Here is a 23,342-nt window from a genome sequence, read left to right as displayed (position 1 = left end):
TTAATTTTTAATAATAAATTTAGCAGCGGTGAAAACCGCTACTTATAACTATCTATATCAACGATTTATAAACCGCCACTATAAACTGCTGTAAAAACATCTAGTTTTTAGTAGTGAAAAGAATATTTGTAGAATTTATCATTATTTTGTTAGATGTAAATTAAAAGAATTTGAATAAATGATGCAGATTTTAAATATAGCAAAAGATTTAGATTGGTTTAGCAAGGTTGTAAAATTATTGTAAAGAAAATAATTTTGCTATTATGATTGTAGAAAATAATTTATCAACACAAAATTTTTTGAAAAATAGTTAGAAAATAATAGCCAAACAAAATTATGATTATTATATGAAAAATAAAATAGATAACAAGCTATCTCAAACAGACCTGAAGGCTATTTAAGACAGTTGCCGTATTTTATAAAGAGTATTGTGAGGCTATTATAATGAAAGATATTTTTTTAAAATCTAACGGATATTAGCAACTCTATTTGTATAAAATAACTTTCTATCGTAATACTGTATAGAAAGAAAAATTATTAGGTGCGGAGTGTGCACCGTCTGCACAAACATAGGTACCTAGCGGTACCGAGTGCCGATACCTAGCGCGGAATAAGGCTTGTGCGAACGGTTCTCTCCGTCCACACTCCGCACCTAATAATCTCTCGTATATAAAGTAGAGAGATAGTAACAAGAAAGTAGTACAAAAATGAGGATGCTCAGGTGGATGAGTGGCTTTACCCTTAGAGATAGGATATGAAATGAGCATATACGTGAAAAGGTTGGAGTAGCTCTAGTAGAAGATAAGATTAGAGAAAGTCGCCTTAGATGGTTTGGTCACATAAGACGGCGGCCTTCCGATGACCCGGTTAGGAGAGTAGAGGTATTAGATTTGACTTATGTTAAGAAAGGTAGGGGTAGACCTAAAAAGACTTGGTTAGAAAATATTATGAATGACCTTTCTTTATTAGATTTAGATGAGAATTTGACTTTTAATAGAATACAATGGAGAAAAAGGATTCATGTAGCCGCCCCACGTAGTGGGATAAAGGCTTGATGTTGTTGTTGTTGTTGTATTCAGTTAAATAAAATAAATGATTAATTTTAATTATTTGATGACAAATGTTTGTAGGTAAGTAAAATTAAAAATTCAGTTTAATGAGTGATTAAAGATTGTAAAATGTGATACTTAAAATAACTAATAACATAAAAATTGAACTTTCAAAAAAGGTTGAATACTATATTTATTTAATATGTATATACCTATTTATATTTCATTGCAATAGCTATTTCTTACGCTTAACTTGAACTATATGATGGCCTGTAGATAATCTTTTTTAAATAGCATAAATTAAATTAAATCACTTCTAATTTTTTCACTGCTCTTCACATTGAAAACCGAAAACCTTAATTTTTTTTCCTTAAATTAACTCTGCACCGAAATATTTAGGTACATAAGACTTAAAATTAATCTAATTGCAAATTCATCATTTAATATATTATATTTACAATTTTTTACCCTCCATAAAAAGGAGTCGCGACGAAGCAAGATAATAATTGGCAGAAACTTAGTAGAGTGACAGTGGTTGGAAGGATAATAGTCGAGCAATAGGAGTTGAAGGATATTAATGGGGGCAACGATTAGAAGGATCATAGTCAAACGACCGATATTGAGTAAAATATTGTTGACCAATGAATATCGAAATATTGTAATCGAGCAAGGATGATGGGATAAAATGTATTAAGTAAACAATGGTTAGATATAGTATGATCGAATAATAGTATCGAAATATAGTATTAAAACTATAATCGAGCGACTAAGATGAGAGTATCGTAGTATAGTAATACAATAGAATGAAATTGTTCAAAGATCTATAATTGGGCAATAATTATCAAATAAGAACAGTGCTTAAATAACCAAAAAACAGTGCTTCCCCGTAAAAAAAAATCCCATAAATAACCAAAATTCCAAGCTCTTCATGAAACGACTTATATTAATTTTATCTTTTTTTACATTTAAATACATTAAAGATATCAAAATTAGATAATATTATGATATTGAATTCGATCTTATAAACATACTAGATGTAAAAATCAAATAATTATTAAATTAATAAGTAAATTTTACAAGAATTTTTCACATACTTTGAAAAAATTATTGACTTGTCCTCCTTTCAATTTCGATAAAATCACGTTTATCTCTTTAAAAGATCCAGATGGATTATAAATTTGATAAAATCAATGTCTGAAATCCGCTTTATAACATAGACATCGCAGTTTTTATATTTATTAATACAATATTTTAAATTTTAAATTATACAAAAATATCACTAAAAATACATATAATAAAAATTAAGCCATTAAAATATCATATAAATAAACATAAATTTTAGTCATTAAACACTTTTTCATCAAAATTCTGTTTTCATCACTACAGCAAAACTCATTACAAAGACGACTGCAGCAGGACAAGAAAAAACACCATTTCACATACTTTGAAAAAATTAATTACTTGTCCTCTTTTCAATTTCGATAAAATCACGTTTATCTCTTTAAAAGATCAAGATGGATTATAAATTTGATAAAATCAATGTCTGAAATCCGCTTAAAAAAATGTTTATCTAATTTTATTTTTGAGGTGGCCATACTTTTTTTTTACAATATATTCCTATGCAATTTTTTTAAAAATAATGAGACATGGCCCTCATTTTTCTTTTAAACAAATCTATAACGCAGATAAAATATTAAATTAAACTTTTTTTAAATTATTAAATTAAATCGCTTATTTCTTTTTTTATGATGTGCACACATACCTCGCAATTTTTATATTTATTAATACATATTTTCAAATTTAAATTATACAAAAATATCACCAAAATACATATAATAAAAATTGAGCCGTTAAAATATTATATAAATAAACATAAATTTTAGTCATTAAACACTTTTTCATCAAAATTCTGTTTTCATCACTACAGCAAAACTCATTACAAAGACGACTGCAGCAGGACAAGAAAAAACACCAGCAGACTATCTACTGCACTTGAATATCGAGTACTTTGGAGGAAGGAGAGGCTTTTGGCACGGTGACATAGAGCACTCCATCCCTAACCTCCGCCCCAATCTTCTCCACCGTCGCATTTTCCGGCAACGCAATCCTGCTGCTGTACCGCCCAAAGCTCGCCGCCGGCCATCCTCCTTCCCCTTCCCCCTCGCCCTGGCCTTCCTCCGCTGCAGCCTTCTCCGCCTTAATGACAAGCATCCCTTCCTCAACCCATACCCTCACATCCTTCTTCGTCATCCCCGGAATATCGAACCGCATCTTATACTCGCCTTCAGCTTCCCTTATCTCCCATGGCGTTCTCCCTCCTCTCCGATACCCATTCAATGCGCCGGCAACCACCGCCGGTTCGATCGGGTCCTCTATTAAGCGATCCATCGTGTCCATCATCTGTTGCACGGTCCTCGCCGCCGGAAACCGATCCCATAGCCCGATAGGCGGAGATCGCCGGCGAATGGTTTGGGCGGCTTCCACCGGCTGCTGCTGCTTTCCGATTCGCTGGAGATGGTCGAGGCTGTCGGATCTGCTGATTCGAGGAGCCGTGCAGCGAATCTGGCGGCGGAGGGATGGGGAGGCGGTGGTGAAGGGGATTTGATGGAGTGAGAAAGCGGTGGACATTGATGCAGATTTTTGTATTGTCTTCGAGGTGTTCGATGGAATGTTGAAGAGGAGAGGTCGATGGGGTGGATATGAAGGGATGGTGGGGGGCGTAAGGGTTTGTTGTTTTCTGTTGGCTTCCAGACTTGTCTGGAGATTGGGACACTCGAGATTTGTCTACACAATGGTAGAAGCTTCTTTTTTTTCCTTTTTCAGTATAATTCGCTTATAAGAATAATGTAATTTATTTATATAGGTTTTTTGTTATTTATTATACGATAATAATTTTCTACGATATAAATGACTTTTTTTTTATTTTTTATTTTTATTTTTACGGCCACGCCTATCTTCCAATATTTCATGGATGAGAATGTAGGAGAATTAGTGCCGATTTATAATCTGTAAATATCTATAAAAATAATTGAAAAATTTTTGCAAGAGAGAGCAAAAACTGTTGAAAATAATTACGCTTATTAGGATCTTTTATTTAAAAAATTATAACAATAAGTTTTTATAACCTCTATAATATTTTAGATATAAGAAGATCTTTTTCATTTTTTTTAAAAAAAAACTGCAAGAAAATTATCCCAAAAAGAATCTTAACCTATTAATTAAATGGTAACTCAAAATCAAATCATTTCAGACCATAAGTTGATTTCAAACCAGAAAATTGCAAAACGATTGAAATTAAAATGTAATTAAAAGTAGCGGAAAAAAATTTACAAAAAAAAAAAAATCAAAGGTTTATATATACAATAAGGAACATACACAGGTCTGCAAGGTGTAGCAGCACTACAGAAGTTTCCAGAAATTATCTGGGCAATACGGCAAATCTGGAAAGTCAAACTTCAAGTGTCTGGAAATGAAAGAAAGCTCTTGGTTAGCTAGTCACAAGGACTTTATTTAGAATCTTAAGCTTTATTAATAATGAAAAAGTGATAGCAACATCACTCGCTGCACTCATCTTCGTCTACCTCCACCAATCTTCCTTCAAGCTTCCTACAAAATTAAAAAAATAAATAATGAAATTTAAAAATAAAAGAGCTTCAACGTTATTTTTGTAAGCATTCTCAAGACTGAAGTCTTAATTGGGGGAAAAAATCTAGTTCAGATCATCCTCACCAAAATTTATCACAGGTTATAAGATCAACTTCTTAAATTATAGCCAAAGTCAAGCATAAAGAGAGGGAGCGTATAGCTAACACATGAGCTGGAGAGTAGCCGTTTGGCCACTCGAGCAAGGCGAGAGGACTGAAAGGTTAGTATACGCTCGACTGTACACCCACCCAATCTTGATAGATTCCTCCGTTAATGCTTCGTTTGGACGATTTTTTTATTGCTTCTTAAAGCAGTTTTCTAGTATAAAATTTTAATTTTTGTACTCCAAAGCTGCTTTAAGAAGCAGTAAGAAAGCCATCCCAAACGAAGCCTAAGTTATGTCAAAAAAAGTGAGATAATTTAGTGCTTTGTTCTGAAGCTATCGCGTGGTTGTTCAAGAAAACTTTCAACATATAAAAGTTTACAAAGAGATATGGTACCCACAATTTAAAAAAAAAAATAAGTGAGAAACAAACCTCGGAGGATAAACCTTTTCATCAGATAAGGCCTTCTCTAATCTCACTTCAAAAGGAGTGGCATGCCAGCTAACTTTCTGGTCCTGGCGTTGATGTACAATATTAGCTATTGTTTATTTTTCACCAGAGAGAAAATGAGTTTCAAATGGTAAGAGAATAAACCTCCTTATATTTGGTTGTTGAATTTGGAATTCCATTGCCATCCCACTGTTTTGGAGAGATGCGTGAAGGGTCTTCATCATTCCAATGAGCTGCAGCAGCTCCTATAATTGGTCTGTCTTCATCAGGACTTTGATCAGAATGAGATGGTTCCTTTCTGAAATCCGTGTTGTTCTTGGTTTCAACCCTTGGCAATGGAGGTCTCAGCTCCTTTTTTAGAGAAGCAGGTGGCACCTTCTGTGTATTCTCCCTGTCTTCACATAGAACATTCAATTCGAATGACTTTTGAGAGAGATCTGGAACAGGATAAACGAATTGAGCTCTGATCCTCCCAGTTCTGAAATTCTCAGAATTCTGCGGATATATAGTTCCTGGAGTTTGCATCCCATCTACTAAGTTTAGTGGAGTAGGATAAGGTGATTCAGATCCATATGGTTGAATCTGATTTTCAGTTTGAGGGGATATCTCCAATGCATCAGCATTTATCTTCTCAACTATAGAATGATTCAGTTCTTCAAACCGTACCATCTTCTTTGTTGTGCCATTATTCTCATCACGTCCACAGCTAAACAACAAGACAATAAATCAAGGATTTGATAGGCCCAAAAGTTAAAAATTAATTGGGGACAAAATTTCTTATTATTATTCTGACTTTTTAAAGGAATGAGAAGTACTACCTTTTGGGTTTCTCTTCTTCGAAAATTAAGGTTTCAGAATCCAATATAGGAAGGTCATCATTCTTCTCAAGCTGCTGGTCCCAGTTGAGCTTTATACAACATGGATCAGAAGCTACAGACTGCTCAACAGATGATTTGCGAATTTCGATAGGAGTTTCTAGTATAGCACCACAAGATTTGAGGAATTTTGCCTGTTAAAAATGCACCCCACAGAGATTGCTATCAATACTCAATAGATTTTTTTTTTTCAAAGGGACTAAATATTCTATATTTATGACAGATAATCACTCAGCAAACAAATGACACATTAGCAACTTCTAAATAATATTCATCTGTAAGGTTACATACATAAAACACATAAATTTCATCTGAATTACTATAATTGCATTCATCAATGAGCAATTTAGATAATAAGAAAGAGGAAGAAGCATAAACAGAACCATTCATCACAAGGGTAACGTAAAATTGTAGGAATGCAAGCACAAATATAGAAGTTCTAGAGTTAATAGAGCTTGTTAGTAGTGGTGGAGCATTGTAAAGGAAAGCAATAAAATAGTCTGGCTGGCGATCTAAATCAAACCAGGCATTTCAACCTAAACATCCCATTCCATAAGTTATCTGATTCTGCAAGCAAATAGACTGTTGTTAGACTATTAGGAAAATGTTATGTTTAATGAATATAATTTGGAAAAATAGACATTTATTCTGCCTTATTGTATTTATTCTTTTCTCTCTTTCTTTTTTCTGTTGTATTCATTATGCACGCATGATGGTTTAGTAAATAAGATCAAATTCCCTGCTCTGAAACCACAATCACAACCCTATTGCACCATTCATTACTTCTCTTGCTATATTTCAAGACACCACCAAGAAGACATGGGGCTTTCTCCATTCCACCTAATTTCAAGAAAGTAATAACTTCCGAATCTACACTCTCTATTATAGCATCTTCTTTGTCCAATAAGCAACCTATCGCTTCAAAGGAACTATACACCTTGAGAGGGAAATGGGATCACTCAATCCAGTATCGTCCCTTTGCTACCAATTTTGTTCTTTAGCAAAAAATAGAGCTTCTAATTGCAAAATTTTTCTCTACCCTTCATCACTATCTTCAAGTATATAATCTCAACTAATGGTTAGCTATATCGTATCATATATCACTATCACTCTATCTCGCATTCTTCGCATCACAAAACTCCAAAATCATCCACCTTCAACCAATGATCAGTTTAACCCTTATTATTGATTTGAGTGGGTGGAAATAGAATTGTCATTTAGGAGGGTAAACTTATAGTGGTCATGGTCATTAAAATATCTTTATCCAGAAATTGCATTGATACCACACTAATCATCATCTTGAATGTCATTAAGAATAAAACAATTATCCTTTGACTACCCAACATATATCTGCATAAAACTTTGGGCTATCATCTTCATCTTTTTTTTTTTTCTTTTTCTTTTTTTTTTTGCTTTGTTAATATCCCTATAGATGAGTATGATCAATTACTTCAACAAATAAAGGCATCTATATCAATTTATTGGGTTATGTCTTCCTCATACTATGTTGATATTTGTATCAATATATCCTGAGTTTCAAAATCATGAGTATCCTTACAAATGTCAGTAATTAATGGATATTTTCTTCTTTACACACGCCTCCCCTGACCAATTATAATTATACGTAATGATTCACCAACCCCTATTTTTAGAAAATGCATAGTCCACCCTTCTTGAAGTCTTGCTCTCTCAAATATTTCTTCATTACATAGGTCTCCCCTTGCCACATGAAAGTCCTTAAGCCAAGTTGGGGAACATCGTACACACCTCGAAATTTCTTGAGACACCTCTTCCTTCACATTTCAATCTTATGTCATCATACATGCCTTTGATATTGGTGACATCTTCTCACTAGCGTGGTCTCTATTAATCCCTCCCCTCTCCTCTTTGAAGTACAAACATGTCCTCAATGTCAAGGTTACATAATACGCTTAAGAATTATTCTTCAATGAGCTATGTTGAACCTCTTTATGGCCAACCTTCCCATTTGATGATATTGCACTTTGATGATTCTACCATTTGATAGGTGTCATGAGCTAAGAATTGATGCTAGCTTCACCAAGAGGTGCTTTTCCCTCAAGATAATTGAAAGTTTTGTGGTATGATGCTTCATTTTTTTATGGTAGGGCTTAACTAGGGAGACATGAAAAATAGGGTATAAGTGTAACTGCTCATCTTAAATCAAGGTTGCCATCATCATCCCCGCTACATTGGGGAGGTAAATAAAAAAGTGTGCAATTTTTGTGAGACAATCTATGATGAAAGTAATAAATATCTTTTTGCAGGATGTCAACAATTACAAAATGAAATACATGGTTAAATCTTCCCATGCCATTGTTGGCACAAGATGAGCTTGAAGTAATCACATTGGTGTATATTTGATTACCTTGCAAATTGCGTAACTCTATAAAAATTCTTTAACATCATGTTTCATCAATGACTTGTAAAAATGTTTAATGAGTTGGTACAACATTTTCTGCCCTTTATCATGATCAACAACTACATTGAAATGGCATTCTTATAATGAGATCACTAGATTGTCAACTACTAAGACGTGTGATGAGAAAGATATAGTGAAAGTATCCAGCATAAATTAACATTTTTTTTCCATTGCTCCTGTTAAAAATGTTAGTATCTATAAAACCGAGCATTTACCTATTGTGTTCCTAAATTGAGGTGCATATGATGATCTTCTCGGCAACATGTGGGTAATGAGTGGGCGGGTTGAAGAATTTTAAGAATCCTAATATTTATTGAATCAGTTTAGATACCTATTTAATTAAAGTGGTGAACTGTGAAAAGCTAGGTGAGAGATATATGACTTGGTAAAAAGAGGCTATGGATCCTTGAGATTGAAGTTTCATTGGTTAAGTTAAATTCCTTCAACATTTGTGATTTGTCCCTCCAATTCAACTTATTTTTCCTACCACATGAATCTCATAGACATGAGTTGTAGTTGGTGGTGATAACACGTAATGGCTATAACCAATGAATTCTCAACACAATTTTAGCCCATCATATGACCATATAGAGTGGAAGCCATGCCATCACACTTACCTCTTCATTATAATGTCTCTTCATTAACAACAAGGACCTAGAATGTTGTTTTAGTCATGACTGCAATGCCTAGAAATTCCATCAATCATTGTTGGATGAATTTGTGCGTAGATCCACCATCGATCATAACATATAATCGAGTTTTAATGATTGAATCTTCCATGTGTAAGGTGTTCGAGGATTGTTGGGTTGTTAATGAGGAAACTAATTGTAGTAGGTTCAGCTTTCATTGACTCTGGTCCATCGCTAGTGTTAGCTGATAATTCCTGACATTCACCCATCTCGTTGAGATTGTCAGTCTCTTCCTTAATTAATAATGCAAATATTTTGCCTTTGCAAACATAATTATATAGTTATAGCAAAAATATTTCTTCATCTTCTATGTTGTTGTCAACTTATTAATTAGCAAGTAAGACTGAGTCATTATTGGAGTGGGGGATCTCATCGGTGAAGGAAACAAAGCAAGGAATTTTTTGTAAGTGAGGATTCATTATCAATAAGTTTGGCGAGAATATTTTTAAATTCATTAAGCTTTTCCTTCATAAGTTTAAGTAGCTTAATTGCCTACCGATTAATTTAAACCTCTTTTCTAACTCACTCAATCCATATTCAAAACAACTTCACAAAAATAATTTGTCCATGTCATCTATTAGATTGGGGAGTTGCTCAAATTATAGTTGATATTCAAAGATGAAAGTTGTATGAATAAGTTGTGCTAGTTCCCCACATAGGTTTTAATACTTTGATAGTCAGAAAAGAGTTAAAGAGTGCTGAGACTTGCCTCCCACAACATTAGGTTTTTTGTTTCGAACATCAATGATATCATTCCTTTGTCGACCCATCCATATGGAATGAGATTAGAGTTAATTTATCTTCATTTGTGAGTTTCTGAAAGTCCTAGAATCGTTCAATGTAGTAAATTAATGTTTACGGGTTGCCCTCGACATGTTGTAGAACAACAAGGCAAACAACTTTGAAAAGATTTTACCCTATGAGGTCCTTTATTCGGTTGTCCTATGCACTATCAAGTTTTTTATCTCCTGCTTGTGATTTTCTTTGAATTGTTGCTTGGATTTTGCCTCTAAGAGGGTTACTGGTAGGTGAATTTTTATAGGACACAATGATGGAGGTAAGTTTTGCATATGTGTTACCGAGTCATTCATTCATTCATTTTTATTGTAGATATTTTGGCTAATGAGATTTTCATTGAATACCCAAGGTAAAGGGGACCAACAAGAGCACCAAGTGTTAGCAAAATTTAATAAGATAATTTGATTGCATGAATTAAACAAATTTGAGGATGCCCTTAATCCACAAAAAATGCGATGAAGAAGCTGATGTAATTTGATAGAGACTTTTTTTTAGTTTCTGCGTGCCATCTCTCACATTCACATTCTACATATACCATTCATTTTCCACTACTCTTTTCACACAACCAGTTGAAAAGCCACATTACTTCCACCTAGAAGTCCTTGAGCCAAGCTATGGAACTTCACACCAGCCACGGTATTTCTCATGACATTCTTCATTGGCACGTCGACCCTGCATCCCCATTTGTACCTTTGATATTAGCATCATCTTCTCCTAGTGTAGTTCCTATCGCATATCATGCAGGTTTTCTCTTCTGATGGCCAGATAAATAAGTAAAATTTTTTCAGGCTAGAAAACATAATGTAATTTTAGCAGATAAGACGCGTAGTGCAATTATTCTGAAATTTGATTTCAAAGTCGACCCTGCATCGCCATTTTTACCTTTGATATTTGCATCATCTCCTTCTAGTGTAGTCCCTATCGCATATCATGCAGGTTTTCTCTTCTGATGGCCAGCTAAAGAAGTTAATTTTTTTTCAGGCTATAAAACATAATGTAATTTTAGCAGATAAGATGCTTAGTGCAATTATTCTGATATTTGATTTCAAATAGAAAGGCTACAACGATTATGACAAACGTTTCAACCATGCTTAAAAAAAAAAATCACATAATCAGATTAACAAGGACATGTCTGAAACTCGCCTCTTGCCTTAGCTTCTCACAAATGCTATCATCCCCATCAAAATTCTCTTCGAGAGTCTCCCGTTCAGCTTTATCAGATGAAATACCTCTATCTTTGAACAATAATGAAGAAGAGGAGAAAATGTCAGCCTAACTAATACAGTTTGGAAATGATCAAGATACTACATTACCTTCACATGAAACGACAGAAGTGTACTGATTCCGATCCAGCACTAGATCCTAAAATTTGTGAGAACAAGAAGAGAATCAGTTGAAAAATAGAAATACAATCACATAATAGCAAGATTGACTCTTCTATTAAACCAACATATATCAAAACTTTTTCCTACCCTCTTCTTCCACGAGTATAATTTGGAGAAGAGATGGCATCTTCGGCTGTCGTCATCTTTGATCCGGAAGCACCCCAAGAAGCAGCCCATTTCCTCCAATCGCCTCAAAAAACCTATAACCCGACGCCGTCGAACCACTGAAGTGGACGAGAGAATCTTGAGCGCGCGAAATCTATTCGTTGAAGAATTAGGGTTTCAGTCTTTCTGACCTCCTTTTCCTCTCCTTCTTCACCACTGTGTAGCTTTGAAATTTGAAATTGCCTCTTAAAAAACAAAGAATGAAATTTGTGACTGAGGGGAGGAGAAAGCCGGAAAGAAATATAAGGTGAGAGATATACTGAGTGAACCGGACCGGATTAGGGACGTTACATAATTTAATGAAATCATAATTATAATTAATTGTTAATTATTATAGAGATTTAGATATCATTCATTATTTACTGCTAATTTTTATTTTTATTTATATAACACCTACTATTTAAATGACATTAAATATTTAACTTTTAATAAATTAATTGTGCTTGCATTTTTATATGTTTTTTTTTTTTGGTCATTTAGGCCAATTAAGGCAAACTCACACACACAACGCATACACATAGACTCGAACCTTGGACCTCTTAGTTTTAAGCCTAAGCTCTCAACCAATAGGCCAAGGAGAGTTGTGAGCATTTTTATATGTAACAAAGTTATTTCTAATTTAAGATGTAATGACAAAAACATAAAGATCATTCTCAACCATCTTCAATCACTCTTAAGGTTTCGTTCGGGATAGTTTTTTTACTGCTTCTTAAAGGAGTTTTTTATTACAAAAATTAAAATTTTTATACTAGAAATCTACTTTAAGAAGCAATAAAAGCTTCATTTGAGATAGCTTTTGGCCACTATTTTTTTCCACATTCAATCAATTTTTATATTAAAAAGTTGTTTTAGAAAGCACTGAGAAAATTATCAAAGCACCATAATGATTCACTACATAGGATTACATAGGCGAGCATTACAACTTCATCACAATTGTCTCCTCCATGTTGAAAGTGAACTTCTTGAATCCATCATTAATGAGCACTTTGTTGCATATATAGCATCTGCTCAACTCCCATTTTAGCAACTAATTTTGGTCGCTCAATCTTCATGACCAGATATTCACATCCTTCACTATCAAATGCCATCAATTAATCTAACAAGATTTAGGGGTCATTTGGTTGGTTGAAACATCAAACGTCTCTCCAAGTTGCCCCCCTCCTAATATGAACACCACGGCTTCTATTCATAAAATTGCAAAATAACTGGCTTGATGGCGCTATTTGGCCGGCAAGTCGGTTCACCATTGGCCGCATCGATTCACCAGTACAACTGTCTCCTATCACGACGTTAGGCAATTTGGCTCTGTGGCTCTCAATATGGCGCCGCGGTGCTCACTGGATAACACATAAGTGCTAAGCTCTCTAGCAATTTTTTTGAGACCTCTCTGATGCGGCGCTGACTCCGTGGTGACATTGGTTCAATTTTCATAAATTTTAACCTATTCACCACAAAAGTATAAGAATTAAAAGCATAATAATCATAATAGATGCAATTTAGACCTAGGAAAATTTCTCTTAGTAGGCTACAACCTAATCATTAATTCATCTCAACAGATACAAAATTAAACATATTGGTACAAAAATAAATTTTCAATGGCAGATTTTAAGTAAATATTTTAAAGGCAATAGCTCAAGCATTTGCACAATGCGCTGTCTTTAAGACACCTAAATTATGTGTTAAATGTGCTGGTTGAAACATCTTCTTTACATTTAAACACAAAGAAATAACTACAGAAGTAAAGAACAATAGCTGAGAACACAAATCGAGGTAGGAAAAAGATTTGTTACCATATGTAAGAAAATTTGAATTTGCAACGCCAGCAAGTTTCAATGAAGCAGTTGACAGATCTTAGACGTTCCTTTCTGGTTAAGAACCTCTGCAACATTTCATGATCAAGCCTAAATACCATAGTTGAATTTGCAACTTCAAAAGAAAAAAATTGCATTTCCAGCATGTTTCTTTGAAGTAACAAAACACAAATCTTAGAACTTATCATCTGGTATAAAACCTCTCTGTAACATTTCATCATGAAGTCTGAATGCTTCCTTCAAGTTCTCAGCAGCAACATATCCATTTATGAGAGTTGTGTAAGTAAACTTATTGGGCAGAATTCTTCTAGCAGCTATTTCCTTAAAGATACAGCGCGCTTCCTGAAAATCACCAAGCTCACAATACCCATTTATGAGTGCATTGTAAGTGAAAATATCTGGTTTGACACCTTCAGCTTCCATTCTATTTACCAAGGAAAGAGCTTCCTCCATCTTTTCTTCCTTTACAAACCCCACAACTAAAGTGTTGTATGTTATCCTGTCTGGAACTATATTATTGCTTTTCATCTCAACCAAAAACTCTTCAGCCTTCAATACGTTGCCAGTGCAGCAGTAGCCTTTAATAATGGAGTTGTAAGTCACAATATTTGGCAAAATTCCTCTTCTAATCATTTCATCCCACAGCTTAAATGCCTTAACAACATCCCCTTTATTACAATAACTATCGATTAGTATACTATAAGTGACGCAATTTGGTATAATTCCAACATTAATCATACCATCCCATACTTCATAAGCTTTCTCCATGTCACCTTCCTTGCAAAAACCACCAATTAAGGTATTATAAGTTACAACATCAGGTTTAACATTTTTACTCAGCATTGTATTGAACAAATTAAAAGCTTCCTCCATACTTCCAGTTCTGCAATATCCATAGATAAGACTTGTAAAAGTGTAGTTATCAGGAACAAACCTTCTTTCCATTATCTCCTTTAAAAGCATATTAGCATCTGAAAGTCTTCCTTCCTTGCACATTCCATTCAACATTGCATTATATGTGACCAAATCTGGAAAACAACCATGATCTAGCATTTCATCATACATCTGTAGGGCATTGGACATCAAACCAATCTTGCAAAACCCAACAATAAGCATTGTATAAACAACAGTATCTGGAACCAAACCAACAGCCTTCATAGCTTCAAAATAGTACAATGCTGAATTGATATCTCCCTTCTTGGTAAACAAACTAATCAAATGGCTAAAGGCTACCAGATCAGGAACAAGACCTTGATTTGAAATCTCCTGGTATATCTCGACCGCCTCCGGTATTTTTCCATTCCTACATAAAGCTCCTAACAAAATGTTAAATGTAGTAATGTTTGGCATCAATCCAGTTCCAATCATCTCAAAGCGCAGCTCATTGGCCTTATCATACTTTCCTTCTCTACAAAATCCTTTCAAAACGGCATTGTAAGTTACAATATCAGGTTTCAACCCCTTAGTAATCATTGTATCCAACAGAACTAATGCTTCTTCTGGATGCCCGCTGCGAGAGCGTGCATCAATCAATGTGTTATAAGTCACAAGATCTGGAAAAATTCCTTTTTTCCCCATTTCCTCCATGAATTCATCAGAATCTTCAAACCTCCCCTCTTTGCACAGAGCGTTAACTATAATGTTCAGTGTGTATACATTCAAACAGGTTCCAAGTTCAACCACTTCTCTAAACAATTCCCACACTACATCAAGCCAATCCACCCGCACCAATCCAGCAAGAAGGCTGTTGCAGGCATTGACGGAGACTAAAACGCGCCTCTCCTTCAAAACGCGGAAGACCTCAGTGGCCTCCCTCAGCTTTCTGGCCTGGACATAGGTGCGGATCAAAAGGTCGAAAACGGACGGGTTCGAGTTACAGCCGTGGTAAGTGGAGATAAGATCATCGACAATCTGTGATCTTGAGGTGCCTCGTCGACGGACCATTCGGAGGATAAGGGATTGAGCGTCGGCGGAGCGACGGTTTAGAACTGAGATGTGGATCATGGCGCTGAGAGACTCGGATGAGAGCTTCAGATTGGGTTTTTTCAAAAGGAGATGAATGAATTCTTGGCCAAGGAGAGAGATTCCTCTGCTGCATTTGTAGAGGACGTCGATGATCACGGAAGCGGTTAGATTAGTTGAAGAATGAGGAAGAAGATTGTTTGGGGTTTTGCCGCGTTGGAGGTCCGAGATGATCTGGTCAGAGAGGGAGGAGGAGGTGGGAGGTTGGGTTGGTGATTCGCCATGGCTAGTGGTTCTCGCGAAGATTAGAGCCTCTGTAGAGTACAAAAAGCGAACAGAGAGGCGGGAGTATTTGGCCGCGGCAAGCAGAAGATGCACCATGTCCAAGCTAAACTCTCTTGCCTTGATGAATTAAATGCAATCTTATTTCTTATTTCATAGTGGCGTTTACATAAAAGAAATTCATGGGTCGGCACTGTGAACTATCGAATTCAATACTTCACGGTATCGAGTTCAGTATTATTCAGTATTGTGAAGTACCGAACGATAATCTGTGTCCGATGTTCGGATCCAATAATCTCTTCTCATTAGGTTTGTAAGTGAGTTGAGTGCTCGAATTCTACTTAATAACAAGCTCAAGCTCTAGCTTAAACTCTAATTGGTCTGTTAAAATAGCTCAAGTTCAAAAATTGACGAGGCTCAACTCAGGAGCTCGTGAGCTAGCTTGAATGTATATAATAATTTTAAAAAATAATAATTATTATTTTCATTAAATTTGAATATTTAAAAATTTTAATAATTAAAGTCCTAGTTCCCCCAAAAATAAAAATGTACCTAATAAATCAAGTCAACATTTCTATCTCTGTCTTTGACTAGTAGGCAATTGTCATTGAAGGCTTGAGATATTATATATTTGGCAATGCTTCAACCTTATCAATGTTATGCTTTTGCAATCTTAAGCCTAAATCATATAGACTTTTGACATCATATTTTAACAAGTTACCTCACATATAGTTTAGTCATATTAGTTTAAGCAGAACTCTGAATCTAGAGGTCTCATCTCAACTATATTACTAACCCAACAAATTGGGACATCATATCATAACCAACAGTTGGGGGTGTACAGACTATCGGTGCACTCTAGCTCGCACTTTGCCCATCATTCATGTTATGCTGGAGCTGCTCCATCAAAACTATCAACACACACGCATCAACTAATATATGCACATAATCATGTACAATAATGGCTAGTTTATTATTATTCAGTTATGTAGCTTCAACGTATAACATGTATTGTAGTGTAGATTCATTTTGATGAAAAGAAAGAAATCTTATGGGTGAGTTGTTTTCAGTGCTTAGATGTATTAGTAGCTCTATAGCCTCTAGTTTATTTAAAAAGAAAATTTGGGAAAATTTTTAAAACATTCTAAAATTAGATCTTGGGATTTGTCTATCACAGTTGAACGCGATAAGACTTATTCTAATTGGGTTGGGGTGTGACACATGTGCCCAACTATACTCATTTGACCACCTTTATACAAATATTGAGATAACAATCTCCGACATACAACACTTATAATTATCATTTTACTCAATTAGCTATTATGCCATTCTTATCCTCTCCTCAATCTAGACAAATTCTTAATAATAAGAGGAGCCTACGCTCAGAATGAAGTTGAATAACTCTGAGGTAAATATGAATATATGATAAAAAATGGTTATCACATAAATTAGGAATGCTAATACCCTACTTTTAAATTAGTTATTTATGTCCTTCAACATTTTAAATCGCTTCTTATGCAATTACTTTCAATTTGATTAAGGCTTCGTTTGGGACAGCTTTTTTACTGTTTTTATAGCAATTTTTTTAGGCTCCAGAAGACTGGAATCTCTCACTCATGGGTTATTCGGTTGGGAAAAGGCCCTACTATAAAGCCTTATAGGCAGCCATTCAAAAACTTGGAAGCTCAAGGGTATGTTTCAACTTTTATCTCTCAATGATGATTTTTTCCTACCCAACTTCACTACTGCATAAGACTACAACATGGATTGGCTGGGTGAGGCATGATTTTCCTCGGCAAACCCTTCATCATCCAAAAGTGTTCTCCCAAGTTTAAAACTAAGCACTAAGAATTCAACTCGGTACCTATTTGGTTGAAAATTATAGATATTCTTATTTGTTGTTGGACCCCTATCGGTATCTCTAAGATAGCCAATCAGATTGGCACTCCTTTTGCTGTCGATAAATTAACAGTTAAAAAAAAACGTCTTATACATGCGCGTGTTTGTGTTCAAGTGATGAATGAAACCATTTATTCTAAGGAGATCCCTATCTCTCTAGCTGGAAATATATTGAAGCTAAAAGTCCAATATGAGTAGAAACTAATTCCTTGTCAATCCTATAAATCACTGTCCTAGGATTCAACCTTTTGCCCTACAAAACTAAGGAAGAAGCTCCACTCGGAATCCTAAAGAGAAGGATAGCCGCATTAATGCTCAGAAAGCTCCCTCCTTTGACCAATTCATAGGCAATGTCTCCATCGCCCTTGAAAGCCATCCCCAAACCTCCTATTTTCTAGCCCGTGTTGCTCCCTCGATAACTATTCCAACCAATCCTTCCTCCAACATAATTACTAGCACTTCCATCCCAAACCGAAATTCTCCAACTGAAGAAAACCTTTCTTCAGAGAGTTATATGTAACCTCAGGTGATTATTCCAAAAAAGATATTGCCTCCTTATAGGTTCAATATTTTGCAAGTAAAAATTATGAGCATCTTTGTGCTACCTTTTAAGAGGATCCTGCAAACAAACTATTAAATCTTACTTCTTCGAAAGATCATGTAGAGCCTTCCTTCTCTCAGTCAACATCTAACCTGATAAAAATTGGCATTCATAATGTCCCTCCAGATAGTACAAATATGATTTTCTCTGCACAACCTGTACCGATTGTCCCGGACGATCCTACTTCGTCCGGACGAACCTGGAGCAGAAACTGATATTACACCTTCCTTCTCTCAGTCAACATCTAACCTGATAAAAATTGCCATTCATAATGTCCCTCCAGATCGTAACGCTTCTACCTCCTCCTAGCCACATAAACTCGCAAAGAGCCAAAACTCCAAAAAAGGGGCCTCATCATTCCACAAAACCATAATGCCTCTTTCTCCTATATCTGCTCGGAATATCAGGGACTTTAACAACCTTGAGAAAGTCTTCAGCTGCAAGCAATTTGTTAAAAATCATTGTTTGGAAATGTTCTATATTTTGAAAAACAGGATACAAGCTTCTGCCTTATTGGAGCCTTGGTTTATTGATACTCACACATTTTTTGAAAATGAAGTTAGCTGACATAACTTCGATTTTATGAAATCAAGGCACATTTGGATTAAATGAAATCCAAATACCATTAGTTTTTCCTCCTTTACATCACTATGAGCAAGCCATTTATGGTCTGATAAATCTGATGCCATGTTCCCATTTTATATTGTTTGTCATCTATTCCTCTAACTCCTTTGTAGAGCTGAAGGAGCTCTAAAATGAATTGAGAAAAATTAATCCCAATAATAGTATCCCGTGTGCGCTTATGGGAGACTTCAACTACTGCATATTCTAATTTGATAAGGTCAAGGTATTAAGATTCACCATAGCAAGTTGGGTGATGGGAGCGGTGGAGTAACCTAAAGAAATATAAAGAATTGTGAAAATTATTTAGGACTATATCAATCCTAAATAATATTTAGGTTTTCTTTGATATAAAAATTTTAAAAACTCCACTTAATATATATAAGTATACACACCAAATTAAGTAATATAGAGATAAAGTAGAATATTGATCCCATGAGAAAGATATTTACTTGCAAATACTAGTACTGGCTGCTTCAACTACAATAATTATTATACTTAATAAAAATAAGTTTGTGGATATTCAATCACTTAATTTAAAATAAAAATAATTAAATGAAATACTATTGGGGTAAATTACTTTAGATTAATAAAAATATAAATATAATACGTTTCTTAATGATTCTCTTTTATATTTATATTATTCGTAACATATGCATCACCTACCACTCAGTTAAGCATGAAGAGATAAAGGGATAATTTATTTATATAAATTTGATACATGACAAATACTATGTCTATACTTGCATCATACCAATCCAACATACCTTATTGTGTCTGCTTTACTATTCCTAGGCTCCTCAATACATATGGTATTAACTACACATATGATAACTATATGCATTAAATGAAGATATGATATATTTAAAATATCATAAAATTATTAATAAAGATAACTTATTAGTACTCCATATTTTATTTACACCATTAAAACTAAAGAATTTAGTCATACATAAAGAATAAGTGAAGCATGTTCATTTTTACTAATTGTATAAAATAAGGAAAGTGTAGAAGAAAAGATATCATCGGATGGTTAAATGTTCTCCTATGCACTCCTCTTTGATCTTGTAGAATTATTTCCACAAACACAAGCCAAACACTCTAATGGAGTGTATATAATAATTCTATGAATTTCTTTAGTTTAAGGAATCAGAGAAGCACTATAAAGGCTTAAATTAAGATTGAACTCATCTACCAACATTACAGACAAACTATTTATAGAAAAATATATAAAATGGATTCTAGCATCGTAGTGCTCGAGACACTTGCACCGTGACACACATAAAATAAACTAACACCGCAGCGCTAAAGGTTTTCCCCACTGTGACACTTGATAACATTGACACATTGTAATGAATCGACTCATGCTTTCCTAGTAGAATGTGTCCTAAATAGCTACAATTGTAGTGTCGCGGCGTTACTGACGGTTGAGCACTACAATATCTATGTGGTAATCCCTTGACTTAGCGATGCTGGAATTTAACATTGCATCACTGTGCATATAGATGTCGGGCTTTACAATGATGCCTCCTTCAATGCTACGACGTCGAGATAGTTAGTTGGGATTTGCGGCACCGACTCCTCTGAAGTCACAACTCTATCAAATAAAGATTGGGCGCTGCCATGTCCATAATCGGGGGCTCCAACGATGTCAATGATGGCGCCACGGCGGTATTGTATCCGACACTGCGATGTGATACCATACTTAAAATTTTTGCTCATTTTATATATTTTTTCATATAACACAACTAAAATAACATGTTCTTATTAATAAATTAATAAATAAAATATAACATTGTTTACAATTATCGTTGGGACCCTTTAGTTCTATGATTTTTTATGCCAACCTTCTGGAGCTTGTGTTGAGTGAGAGCTTTTTCACCTAATTCAATCAAAGAATTGAGGATCTTATTCACGTTAAACTTGACCAAGCTTTAGTTAATGAGGTTTGGTTGGATTCTTTCCCCCAATTCTTTTATAATGTTCTTAATTACTCCTACTGGGATCACTGCCCCATCATTTTGAATTATGGTAAAAGCCTCACCTTAGGGCATATATTCATGTATAAAAAAATTTACTCTTACAACAATGAGTATTGAAAATTGTCTGCTCTATGTTTTTGCAGTTGCTCCTCATGCAATCCAATTAATAACCTTTATCACAAACTCAAGCTCCTAAAAGCCACAATTAAGACAAAACTTGGTCTTCCTCTGCCTCCATAGCTCTTCGGTTTGCCAATCTTCAAGCCCAATAACTTGTTTGTCAACAACAGTTAGATGTAAATCCCCATAGCACATCCTTATGTGATAAACTTACACACATCAATTATGGTTTGGTTAATTGTGTTGCTACTTGGTCTTCTTGGATCATACAATGCTTTAAGGTTAAGTGGTTAATGAATAGTGAAGAGGACCTGAAGTTCCTATATTCAAAAATTAAAAGGAGGGGGTATTACAACAAGAAGGCTCTTTTGGTTGCGTTGGCCGAGACCAACTCTTGCTCATTATATATTCAAAATGTCATTCTTCAGCACTTCAAAGAGCCTTACAACATCAAATTAACTCTTTATATTGGCTGGTTTTGGATGATGAAATAAGAGCTGCTGTTTTCTCTGGTTCATCCACCTCTTCCCCTAGACCTGATGCCTTCAATTTTGACTTTTACAAAAAGGGATGGCAAATTCTTGGCCCCTCGATTTGTAGAGCTGTGAAATCCTTCTTCACAAAAAGCTTTCTTCTTAGAAGCGCAAAAGTGACTGCCATAGCCTTGTTCCCCAAAAAGCAATATGTTAATAACATTTATGACTTTAGACCTGTCACTTTATGTAATACTGAAAATATTTTGCGACAACATCAAATTAACTCTTTATATTGGCTTCTTTTGGATGATGAAATCAGAGCTGCTGTTTTCTCTGGTTCGTCTACCTCTGCCCCTGGACCTGATGCCTTCAATTTTGACTTTTACAAAAAGGGATGGCAAATTCTTGGCCCCTCGATTTGTAGAGCTGTGAAATCCTTCTTCACAAAAAGCTTTCTTCTTAGAAGCGCAAAAGTGACTGCCATAGCCTTGTTCCCCAAAAAGCAATATGTTAATAACATTTATGACTTTAGACCTGTCACTTTATGTAACACCTCTTACAAAATTTTAGCTAAAATTATGGCCTCTCATCTTAAGTCTATCATGCCCACAATTATTCACCCAAGTCAGTCATAAAAAAAGTTCACTTATCATTTCTCCTAACTCTCTCTCTCTCTCTCTCTCTCTCTCTCTCTCTCTCTCCCCCCCACTCTTCTTCTTTGGCCTCTGCGCTTCCCATCAACAACACTACTTCACTCTTCACCTACCTTAGAATTCCCATTTTTTTCCTTGAGACCCAAAATTTCTAAAATGTGTCCATTATTGGAGAAGAATATTAATTATTTCTATGGATGAAAGGCTAAATTACTTTTTGTTGCCGTTCGGGTGCAATTCATTAAGTACATTGTCTCCAACATAATTGCTTATTGGATTAGTGCAGGGGCGGAACCAGCCTTTCATCTTAGGAGGGGCAAAATTTTCCAGTATGCAGTGGCCAAAGTGTAAAAGAGGACTTGGGATTTATTCTTTGTATGCTCTCAGAAATGTCTTTAACTGTTATATTATTTATAGGTTTTACAACTTCTCCCCCCTAATCAACTAGTTAGTTCCCCTTGGAAGCCTCTCAATGGTCTGGCCACTGCATACTGGAAAAGTATTTGTGATACTGCACTTAAAGCCAAGTCAAGATTTAAATTTTCTATTCATGATTAATGTCTAATTGCTTTATAGTGGGATCATTGGTGCATTGGTTCCTCTCTTGTGGAGCTCCGTTGTAACCAATCTTCTATCAAGCTGGGTAATCCTAAAGAAATAACAAGTAGCCAGATATTGGATAATAGATGGAATTTGCATGCTTGGATCACTACTGCACTGCAAATTAGTATTAGTTCAATCTCAATTTGTAACTATTCTACTAACTGCCTAGTTTGGGAGAATTATACTGAAGCTTCATTTCAAGTTTTTTATAATGATTATTTTAGTTTGTTTGAATTTGTTTATTGGTGCATGTACATCTGGCATAAACAACATTCTTTGCATTTCTCTATTATTTTGTGACTGGCTATCTCTAGTGGGCTTAAAATAGTTGATGTGCTTCTTTGATGGAACACAAGAGTGGATTATGAGTATGCCCTCTGCAATAATTTCTATGAAAGCTCAAACCACATTTTTTTTAGTGTGATCACTCTGTTTTGGTTATGCCCGGAATGTTTCCTGCTTCATTTAAACAGACGTTTAATCTTAGACCAAATATTACCCAGGTGGTGGATTTTATTGTAGCTTATCCTGCAAGCTGCCTGATGTCAAAACTTTTTCTCTTCTCTCTATTAAATGCTTTATTTATTATATTTGACGAGAACATAATGAGAGAAAGTTTGAATCTAATTTATGCTGTGATACTACCTTGAGTGGTAAAATTAGGAAGATTGTTAGTATGAAGATCTCTCTTTGGAAGAGCAGGGACCGTCTAAGGGAAACTAAAGAGTTTTA

The 23,342-nt window shown here is 35.0% G+C and overlaps 2 protein-coding genes and 1 pseudogene across 3 annotated transcripts; all 3 read right to left on the bottom strand.

Annotated features, from left to right (window-relative positions):
• Positions 1 to 2,905: 2,905 nt before the first annotated feature.
• Positions 2,906 to 3,730, bottom strand: LOC110111834 (annotated as a pseudogene).
• Positions 3,731 to 4,369: 639 nt separating this feature from the next.
• Positions 4,370 to 11,962, bottom strand: LOC110111839 (protein JASON). Of its 2 annotated transcripts, XM_028695040.1 has the most exons (8): positions 11,523 to 11,962; positions 11,364 to 11,412; positions 11,194 to 11,285; positions 6,067 to 6,257; positions 5,393 to 5,954; positions 5,231 to 5,313; positions 4,631 to 4,655; positions 4,370 to 4,512 (listed from the first exon to the last, which is right to left on the bottom strand). In XM_028695040.1, the coding sequence occupies exons 1-8, from the start codon at positions 11,610 to 11,612 to the stop codon at positions 4,498 to 4,500; spliced, it is 1,107 nt and encodes a 368-aa protein (XP_028550873.1). In that variant the 5' UTR covers positions 11,613 to 11,962; the 3' UTR covers positions 4,370 to 4,497. The 2 variants fall into 2 exon arrangements, with proteins under 2 accessions (XP_028550873.1, XP_020699530.1); XM_020843871.2 differs by having other exon boundaries at positions 4,374 to 4,655; positions 11,523 to 11,960.
• Positions 11,963 to 13,571: 1,609 nt separating this feature from the next.
• LOC110111854 (pentatricopeptide repeat-containing protein At5g01110) lies at positions 13,572 to 15,828 on the bottom strand. The gene has a single exon (XM_020843889.2). It carries the CDS (start codon positions 15,752 to 15,754, stop codon positions 13,586 to 13,588), a length of 2,169 nt encoding a protein of 722 aa, XP_020699548.2. The 5' UTR covers positions 15,755 to 15,828; the 3' UTR covers positions 13,572 to 13,585.
• Positions 15,829 to 23,342: the final 7,514 nt, after the last annotated feature.

The sequence above is a fragment of the Dendrobium catenatum genome, unplaced genomic scaffold, assembly GCF_001605985.2.
Source record: "Dendrobium catenatum unplaced genomic scaffold, ASM160598v2 fragScaff_scaffold_621, whole genome shotgun sequence".
Lineage (NCBI taxonomy): Eukaryota > Viridiplantae > Streptophyta > Magnoliopsida > Asparagales > Orchidaceae > Dendrobium > Dendrobium catenatum.
This window is presented reverse-complemented; position numbering and strand designations above follow the sequence as displayed.

Coding starts and splice junctions, on each gene's coding strand:
- LOC110111839 (XM_020843871.2), bottom strand. CDS start 11,612: ATGGGCTGCTTCTTGGGGTGCTTCCGGATCAAAGATGACGACAGCCGA. Junction 11,413..11,522: donor TATACTCGTGGAAGAAGAGG/GTAGGAAAAAGT, acceptor CACAAATTTTAG/GATCTAGTGCTGGATCGGAA. Junction 5,955..6,066: donor GAAGAAGAGAAACCCAAAAG/GTAGTACTTCTC, acceptor CTTGTTGTTTAG/CTGTGGACGTGATGAGAATA.
- LOC110111854 (XM_020843889.2), bottom strand. CDS start 15,754: ATGGTGCATCTTCTGCTTGCCGCGGCCAAATACTCCCGCCTCTCTGTT.